This window comes from Liolophura sinensis, chromosome 5 (genome assembly GCF_032854445.1).
Source record: "Liolophura sinensis isolate JHLJ2023 chromosome 5, CUHK_Ljap_v2, whole genome shotgun sequence".
NCBI lineage: Eukaryota > Metazoa > Mollusca > Polyplacophora > Chitonida > Chitonidae > Liolophura > Liolophura sinensis.
This window is the reverse complement of record NC_088299.1, coordinates 6,111,900-6,122,506: the sequence shown is the minus strand read 5'-3', so window position 1 is coordinate 6,122,506 and position 10,607 is coordinate 6,111,900. Positions and strand designations below refer to the sequence as shown.

Here is a 10,607-nt window from a genome sequence, read left to right as displayed (position 1 = left end):
GTGCTACACTGCCCGATATACTTGCCATGTTTTCAACATAGTCGTGGGCCCTTTTCCCTGAACATCTACCGAACTCTAGTGGCCTATATCCGGATGGTTACACATGTTCCATCTTACGCGACGTTTGTACATGACACTGTTGGCCAATCAGTTGACAAGCACTACGCCTGACCCACATAGTTTTCATGCGTTACTTATCACATCTTAAAATTAAAACTAGAGGCCAGAGGCTGTGAAATGGGTTACTTGCTCTTTTTCTAACTTCTAACTGTAAAAAAAAACTGTGTACGCAAGATCATAAGAAAACAACAAAAGCTGATTATGAATGGAAGACTAGATGCGAAAACTTTTTAGCATAGGCTTAAATAATGCTGACTGCTTAAAGATGTTGTATGAATAATGGCAATAGCTTTCTACATCTCCTTCGCCGAGTGCAACGCTTTTATCAAGCTATATAACTCCTAGAGAAAAGATTCGGAGGAAATTAAAAAAATAAATAAATAAATAAATAAATTCAAACACTGTTTTAATATTATGACAACATTGATCTTCAGAATACTAAAGCTTTAGTTGTGCAAGTGGTTCAGGAATGTGAACCATCACATTATAAATACTGGTGAGGTAGCGAGGATAGCAGCGAGGTGACGAGGATGGCAGCAAGGTGGGGAGCAGTTGTTATAATCATTTTAGTGTCAGGCTGAGGCATACGCCACGTGTATGTTGGATTCTTGTACCTGGCCTGATGCAATACCGCTTAAAATCAACACAAGTTTAATTGTCAGACGCTGGATCTATTGCATAATAGCCCCAGCTAGGTCAGTACATTTGTTTAGCTGTGAAGGGAAGCTATGGGTGAAAAAGTGTAGTGAGGTGTGGCGCTGGACAGGATTTTTGTTTGGGTATATATAGTGATCGCTTTTCCTTCCATCATTGTCCGTTCTATTAATCTTGACTACGCCATATTTCAGTACTGGTTTGTGGTAGGAATCTGAAATTTGATTTATTCTTTATTAAACAAAGGATACATTAAATATAGCTCTGAGTGACAACTGCAGACACACTCTTAAGGTCACTTCTTTTTTCAGATATGTTTTACTCTTCTGTTACTGTTTTTTGACAAACATGAGACTTAAAAAGCTCCATGGTCGCCGTTGTTTAAGTGAAATATTCTTGTGTACGGCGCAAAACACCAATCAAATAAATAAATAAATATATGGCTCCAAACATCCACTGAAGACATGTATATGTCATAAAATCGGAAAATGGTAGCCAGCTCCAGTCACACTGAAATATCGGGTTTTTTTTTGTAAATTAGACACTGTGGAATGGGGGAAATCACCCTACCACATATTTCGAAATAAAAAAAAAAGACCAAGAAAGATTCGAACTCTTCTTTGAGGTGCAACCTGGTCTCCAAAGTGATTTGGTTAGTTCACTGTACTGTGAAGTATGCCTGATAGGCAGAAATGCGAATTTTAATCTTGCCAAAATATAACAAAATTGATCATATTATAAAGCACGACCCCAAAGTACGTAGAAATTCACAATTTTCTGGTTAACGTTGATCTTCATACTGTAAATAAAAAACAGTGCCTCGTTTGAACGAAAATTTGGCGTTTTGGAACGAGAGTGCAATTTAGCCGGGTTGTTACTAAGCAACCATCTCTTTTATGGTTATATAACTTGTATGAGTGCTTCTACCAAGTTGTATTCTTCCGATTTTGAAATCTACACACTTGTGCTGGGAATTTGAAAAGTGCACTTTCTTATTGCACCTCTCTAAGGGTCGATTCTCCGCCTTACCGTACCAGGCCCTTCCGCAGTAGCAGTAGCGCTCTTACCTTCTCGGCAGCTAATATTTCAGTGACGTAGTCGTGTTGAGTCGTGTTGAGTGATGTAATATTTAATAAGGCACCGGGGTGCAAGAACCCAACTTACACGCTAGTGATGATAATTGCTACCCATCTCGCTACCTCGCCTTTTGCAGAGGTAGAGATGCGAGGCAGCGAGGAAGCAAGAATATGTTAATCTGGAGACCTCGCTGTTTCGCATCGCTACCTCGCTGCCTCGCATTGCTACCTCGCTACTTCGTTGTCTCGCATCGCTACCTTGCCACTTCGTTACCTTGCTTCGCTACCTCGTTACCTCGCTGTCGCTCCCTGTATTAGAAAGGCCCAGGTACCGAGTTAGTGGGATGTCCTCCATCGGCTTCTACACCTGGTGTCATCACGCAGACTAAAGAGATCGCCTGCTGGACAGAATATCCGCGAGAAACTTTTTTTCTTGAAGTGTTTATAAACTTGTTTATAAGGATTTTTCTCCCCACTGCTTAGCTCTGAACTATACACGTGGGATATTCGGTCATTCAGACACATAGGCAAAGGGCCTTAGCTCCGGACCCATAGGCTATACACGTGGGATATTCGGTCATCCAGACACATAAGCAAACGGGATTAGCTCTGAACCCATATACACGTGGGATATTCGGTCATCCGGACACATAAGCAAACGGGATTAGCTCTGAACCTATATATCCGTGGGATATTCGGTCATCCAGACACATAAGCAAATGGGATTAGCTCTGAACTCATATACACGTGGGATATTCGGTCATCCGGACACATAAGCAAACGGGATTAGCTCTGAACCCATATACACGTGGGATATTCGGTCATCCAGACACATAAGCACACAGGGTTAGGTCTGAACCTATAGATCCGTGTGATATTCGGTCATCCAGATGTATAAGCAAACAGGCTTAGCTCTGAACTTCCATACTTTGGGAATATTCGGTCACTCCAGATATATAAGCAAACGGGCTTTGCCCTGGACCTTTATACTTTGAGAATATTCAGTCATTCAGATATTTAAGCAAACGGGCCAAACTCTGAACATATATACTTGAGGTGAGGCGAGGCAGGCCGATCTTTCAACTTCCTTTTTGTAAGGCCTATAGGGTATAACATGGTATAAGCGCGTAGACCTACAGATGATGCACTAGCTGATTTGAAACAAGGGCATGTGCTGAAGTTAACACAACACTATAAATCAGTGTTAGTGTCGTGCTATTCATTGCCTTCTTTTCTTAATCTAATAAGGGCCTACCTGCATGAAGTCTGTACACATGTACAGTTGTCTTAATTTCTTAAATTCGCGTTTTTTAGCACACACCAAAAAGTATGTTCCCGCATTTTTCGCACATTTCGCAATTTCACGTTTCGTATTTTCATATTCGAGATTTCGGACTCCTGACTTTTCTCGCGCTGAAAAAATTGTTTAAGTAACATGTGAGTCAATACAAAACTCTTCTTCACGGCCTCATCAGTCCAAAATCAGATTTTGTTTACATATGCTGTGCAAATTGCCTGTTCTCTAACATACAGCGTGATTTCCAGATATTATCAATCGTAGTTCTCGGAATATCGCTTAACGTTGTTCATTTCCCTATACCTTGTAATGTGATCCTTCACCTCTTCGTCTGCTTGTCACGGTCTCGTGCAAGTGTGCGGTCTCGAATTCTCGAAAAATTTCCTTGGCCAGCGAAATTGAGAAAACACTAATTGCTACTTAATCCTTTGCCCGGTGATCACGATGCACTAGAAGCTATAGTTTATGTTTCAGTCTCCGTATCGGACGGGGCTATAGATCTTCACCTCGTCTGTCAGCAAACAATTTTCTTAATAACGGGGTTCATTGTATTGAATTTAGCTGAAACACGATACACAGCATTGTTTTCGTTTATACACCAATAAACCTAAAAAAATATTAGTCAACCGTAATAACTTAATTTAAAGAATAATAAAAATGTTACCTAATGTTTTACTTTCATTTCCAACTATGAGTTGATTATTTTGAAGAAGGGAACGCCGTGGGGCTCAAGAATAAACATTTTAGGAATGAGATTCCTTGGGCCTATGAAATTGCTGATCAAAGTTCTAAAGTTACTAAGCAACGTCACGTGCCCAGCGAGCGAAATGACGAAGCAGAGTTTACAAAAAAATATCGTGAACAACTTTACATTTAGACGGTGAAATTCGAGCGCAGAAGATGTAGAACAAGCTGAATTTATTTCGTGGGACGCATTTTCTAGGCGACAGTTGGGAAAGTGATCTTGATCATATTGGCTATTATTGGCTAGGATTCGCACTCAGCCATTCATATGCACTCGCTGACTCAACAGGTCTGTTGGTGTTTGTGGCACCGTTTGATCAGCCTCTTTTGATATTTGGTATGACCCAACCCGGGTGAGATCCCGGGCCTCTCAACTTAGAGCCGGACGCTGTAACATTAAGCCACCGAAAACGCTGGTTGGTGGCAAAAATACTGCCCGTGCTGTAGACTTTTAGGGGAATAGTGTGAAATAAATGAAACAACTATGTGTTGAGTTTAAGAGTTTTACTCATAAAATTATTTTATGTTCAATAGTAGAGCCGCGTGAAGCATCACCGGGGACTAACACGCAGATATATGCAATACACTTTCAGTTGTTCGGTATGCCGTCAACTGCGGTCCAGTCAGTCACGGATACGGTATCCACTACACATATGGTTTCCACGGTCTAGTGCCTCACGTAGTCCACATAGCAACAGAATACTGACAACTGGCAAATGTCTCCTGCGGGACGTTGAGGGTGCACCTTACACTACATACACGTATGCAAAAGTTACATGTTCATATATGCATACTTGGACTAAGCTAACATTCGAGGGAGTATACACCAATTCGAGGGAGTATACACCAATTCGAGGGAGTATACACCAATTCGAGGGAGTATAGGCCTACACACCAATTTGAGGGAGTATACACACCAATTTGAGGGAGTATACACCAATTTGCATACACAGTATCCTTATCTGACATATATTTACTGCTTTCGTTGATGTTTAACATCGCACTCAAGAATATTTCACTTATACGAGGGTGAGCGTCATATTGGTAGAAGGAGGCCGGAGAGAGCCCGTACATTAGTTACCCACGACCATCCGCTTGTTGCTGGCTCTGAAAATCGTTTTGAAGCACTTTATATTGCAAGGAAACCAACTACCAATCTGAATCAGCGTCAAAGAAAGCGTTAACTACACAACTTTTGCACGGACCCGACTGGTTTTCAAACTCGATCGAAAGTACAAAATTTTCCAGAAAATACTTGGAGCAGTTACTGCCCGGAAATAACCAAAAAATAATAATCACGAATTTCATTAAATATGAAAAACTTAAGCACATATCCGATTGGATTAAAGCGTGATAAGCGGACAGACATAATCAGATGAATACAGAGGCCAGCCCAGCCGAGGTGATTTGCGTACCAGCGCGGCTCAACGACCCATCAGCTCCTCACCAATGCGGTCACTGTGAGTTCAAGCCCAGCTCATGTTGGCTTCCTCTCCGTCCTACGTGGGCAACTGTGAAACCAACCTTTGGAAAGTCGTGGGTTTTCCCCCACCATAATGGTGGCTGCCGTCTTATAAGTGAAATATTGTTGAGTACGGTGTAAACATCAATCAAATAAATACAAAAATCAAACTAACATGCTTCGCGTTCGCAAAAGACAGTAGAAACATGATCGCTTTTGGTATGAAACCATTAGTTTGTCACTACCGTTAGATGGTATTAAGTTAGAATTGTATACAGCAACAAATATTCAAGAAATATGCCGAGCCGTGAATTATGTTTCAACAGCATGAAGTTTGTTTATATTTCACAGTGGCCATTCCCATGGTCATCACATATATCCGTAAAATCAATGTATTCCACTGCTAATCTTATAAACTAATTATGCACTTTAAAAACAACAACAAAAATGTTACAGTACAATCTGGAAGGTTACAATAAAAAAAAATGAAACAGGTCTAAAACATATGAGAAAAGTGATAAAAAATATAGAAGGCTTCACCAAATTTAGCATTTCCAAAGGATAAGTTACCGTACTCTCTAACTCTTTAACTATCAGTTCTCTTTAAAGTCATGCATAATAACAGGTCAAACAAAGGTTTTCTTTTTAGTTGCGTGTTTTGCGATTCCATACTTAAAACGGTCAAATGTAAAACGGTCAAATGCCTGCCCAAAAGCTACTTTCGTCTGAAGTTCCACAGCTACCGAGATCAGGTTTTCTGCTTTGTGAAATAAATGATTGATGATCAAATGATTAACACGACATGACTTAAAAAATGATTTAAAAATAGGCATTTTTAGCCCGAGGAAAATTTAATTTAATGCTGTAAAATATTATGTTTAGTGCTGCCGCGAACATTTAGTAGGTTATCACCCTAGACATGTACCTTTCATGCAAACCTCAAAACACATTTCCAAAAAAAAGAAAAAAAAGAAGAAGAAGATAAATAGAACCCTCAGATTCATTGCAAAATGTGCGCCTCAGTCAGGAGTTTAATTTCAAGTCATTTTAATATCACATATGCAACAAAGATATTAATCCCAGGCCTGTAACATGTTTTAAACCCTGTGTACACTACAGCATGTTACCAACTGCTACGTCAGCACAATGTTACCACCTCTATCGGCTTGCGCCTATGTGGCTGGCGGTATATGTGGGCATGGAATGTATTTTTACACCATTCTCCCAACGGTATAGTGTGAGCCGCGTGTGTTCTCCACGTGGTTGATCGCATTTGTCACTAACAGGGCTACCCACCTATGTGACAATGTGCTACTATGACAACAGGTGGCGCTGCGGTATAGTAACAAGAAATAAATAACCCCTCCCCTCAACGTAAGTACACTCGTTATTCACCCACGGAGCGATTATTATTTCAGCAGCGCCCACTTTCGTCATAATGTCGCATTACCACATACATACACGAATGTGGATAGTCCTGTTAGACGCAAATACGGCTAACCAACATTGTCAATAATTTCTCACATTTATGAGAAAAAGCTGAAAACAGACCTCAGCTTTTAATTTAACTGAGTTAAGTAATGTGCAGCACACAGGGTTGTAGGCCTACGCATGGTTTTTTTGGCGGATATCCCCTTTCATACTCATGACAGTAACAAGGACCTTTAACTCACTAAGTGATCATATCTTTTTGTTGTCGGATCAGAAGGTTTTTATCTTTCTACACATTTGCATGCAATGAGCAGAAAACATGCCACCTTTAAATAGCGATGCAGAGAATACCGGAATGATTGACACACAGATATTATCCTCTAATTATGTAGTGCCAAGATCTTGCCATTCAATCAACAATAAAAACCTAAATTATTATACTGTCATAACTATGACTGTGTTTCATGTGTTACAGAGTTGTGGGGGTAAAGGCACTGGGGAGTTAGTGCACAGAACTACATGTACCAAAGAGGTCTTTCATATGCAAGGCGTAAACTGCATATGACAATCCATGTATATGGGACGCAATTGCAACCCTGTGAATAGCTGAGCATGATTGGCTATCTGTGTACTATGGGTGGCCACTGCAACCCTACGACTGGCCAAAAACTATAACCAAACTGGACATCGCCACCGACTGCATCAGATCCCCTCTCACAATACCCTTACTTCATAGGGCGAGTTAAAATATATGTTCAAACGCTATTTTCTACGGATTCTAAACACAGCCTTTCTGTTGGTTTTCATTTTAAAGTTTTTTTTTTCAGTGACTAAAATGCAAGTAAAGATAGAGGTCAAACGGTGGGCTTTTCGGGCCACTCTGAGCAAGAGGAAGCACACAAAGTCAATCCTAGAGCCTTAATACTTTTTGCATTTTGCTCATAGTAAACAAGATGTAAAATAAAAATCATGAAAACCATGTTTGGAATCTGCATAAAATGGCCTTTCAAATGATGCATACTTTATTTAAAGGTGGCCTCTTCCTTTAACAAATTTCAATACAGCTCATGCTATTTAAGCATATAGTGATATGGAAGAAAACGAGTACAGCCCGGTGGAAACCCACGACCATCCGCAAGTTACTGAAAGACCTTCCCGCGTGCCAAAGGGGAAGTCAGCATCAGCTGGACTTGAACTCACAGCGACCGAATTGGTGAGAGGCTCTTGGGTCATTGTGCCACGCTGGCACGCTAACCACTTCGGCCAGTTGGCCACAGAGGCCCCCGTATCATTTTCCGTTAATTTCCTTGCTCCACTCCATCCTCTGTTTGTTAACAACTGTATGATTATCTGACAACACAGGCTTATTACATGGAAAACACACACAATCTCTTATTGCTCTCATCTATTAACGTGACCCCATTTCAAAAATATGAGGTCAGTAAGTCACGAGTGACAAATATGGCATCTGACCTTTCAAACCAAAGATTGGTACAAAGTACACCCTACAGCTGACAATGGCCTGTTGACAGTGCCGGGATTTCATAATAGCAAATCTATTGAAAGACAAGCAGATGATAGTTTGAAAAAAGCTATGGACAGAGACAAGTACATGTATAGTATAATCTGTCTCTGCTATGGGTAAATGTATGTATCGTCAAGAAATGCAAATAGTTAATAAAACAAATACACACGCCAGATTATGGTGAACATGCTTGTACAGTGATCTAAACAAAGCTCAATCTGAAAACTGAAACGACCAGCAATACATTTAGATATACGTGTAACCCTTGGAATTGCACAAATCCATAAACCTATGGAGTTTTAAGCCCAGTCCAGACTCCCCAACATCATTCAACTTTTGCTGACTCAACAAAACGAAATTTTGCAAAATACACAGCTCAACACGGTTGAACACACAACAGCAGTGTTAGACAATGTTGACCTATCTGATTTGTAGTGTGTACGGCACACTCAACTTACCTCAAAAGCGTTCAACTTGCCATTGAGCCAAGAAAAGTTAAATGATGTTGGATAGTCTGGACGGGGCTTCAGTCACCTAAGTGTTGTATTTCCCCAAACACTATCTACAGGTAGTACTTACAGCATAAAGCGGATGTGGAACACTGACGTTAGTAATCCACACCTTTCACACATAATCTCAGCATAAATAAAACTTCTAATATTCACAACTTCATTAAATACTTTTTTCATTTTGTACAAAACAAATACCTGTAGTGACTTAAAAAAAAACACTGCAGTACAACCACTATCATGCATGCATGTCAGGTTCATTGTGCTGAGTCAGTTTCCTCAGACACAAAATGACAGAGCAAAAGCTAAAATTTACGGTTCTTTATACAATCATGTATAATTTCTTGAAACATACTTCACACCTCTTCACATGAAAGTACAGTGTAAAGACATACAATCACAGCATGTCAATTCTGACACATCTTACCACAGCCATCTGATTTTACATCCTAATATTGTTAATATATACACATAAAGTTCAAGCATCAATTGAGATATATACATGTAAACACACAATCTTTGTGACAAAAGTTCCACTCATGGCTTTCTGAGTCTTTGATAATGATCCCAGTTCCTAGTTATGCTATTCAAATGAGAATACTCCCCCTACGTCAGTTTTGAGTAACTAGGGGGAGAGAACTTCTTTCTCAGATATTTGATCACATACAAAGGAATACAGCTGACTGAAGTCAACAGAAGAACTTTCCATATAAAGTCCAGGGTAATCATAAACTTTGGATCTGTGGGAAAAAACACAACAGACAAAAATATAAATTTGTTACATGTAATTCTTGTCATAAATGTATTACTGATTGACGGACGGATTTTTTATTCAAAAATATACATTCTATAACATGCATACATTAGTGGGGATAGAGCTCAGAGCTTGTCCTATCAAATTTTTATACTGCTTAACTAGTGACAACTTTTAACTATTTTGATATAAAAAAATATTTTGCTACTACTTAATTATCTGACATTTTTCTACAATTCTGATTCTACAATACAATACTGATCAACTACTGTTCTATTAAAAACTTTCGAATCATAGAAGAACACTTAAATTCACTGCAATGTGTTTTTGAAGCGATCTTAAGAGCTGAACCTTTCATGTGGAGGAGAACAAACCTTGTACCACATGCCTAGAAATACAATACTTTTTCTCTGAATACTGTAAATGACCTAAAATTTGATCCTGACAAAATTGGGCATTTTTCAAAATCCTGAGAGATTTATATATCTCCCAAAGGAGTGTTGAATTTTATTTGGAAATCAGTGTGAGATCCTACCGAAAAACTGTAGAAAAAAAAAAGTAACATATCAGGACATTTATTTGACTCTAAAACTGCACTTTTTGGCGGACAAATGTTACATCATTTACGGTAATCATAACATGCTACTGCCATGGACCTAATACCATATTCCATAGAGTTTACCTCTTTCTTACAATGGAATACTTCTTACTCCTGGGTTGGAAAAGGTAGTATGTTGCCCTTTTAATAATCGGCTTACTAAATTTATTCTTTTATTTCACTGTTGCTTAATGTCATAATCATGAATTTGTCAATTATATGATGGCAGTTAGTTTTCTTTATGTAGAAAACCGGAGTAACAAGCATAAACCACCCACCTTTGGCAAGTTGCCGACAAACTTTTCAACATATTACGAAGAGATACTTGTATGCCCGCCATATTAGTGGAAGACAAGTAGTCTTCAGCGAACATCAGACAACTCAAACGGACAAACAACAAAGCCTTATAAGTACTGACAGCGATGGAATCTGCAAAT

At 39.3% G+C, this 10,607-nt stretch overlaps 1 protein-coding gene across 1 annotated transcript in view; it reads right to left on the bottom strand.

The window, feature by feature from the left end:
• Window positions 1-6,322: 6,322 nt before the first annotated feature.
• The window catches only part of LOC135465545 (probable phospholipid-transporting ATPase IIB), a 36,001-nt gene continuing 31,716 nt past the window's right edge, over window positions 6,323-10,607 (bottom strand). The window contains exon 26 of the mRNA XM_064742781.1: window positions 6,323-9,558. Within this exon, the coding sequence (XP_064598851.1) occupies window positions 9,425-9,558 (134 nt within the window). The 3' untranslated portion in view covers window positions 6,323-9,424. The remainder of the gene's footprint in view (window positions 9,559-10,607) is intronic.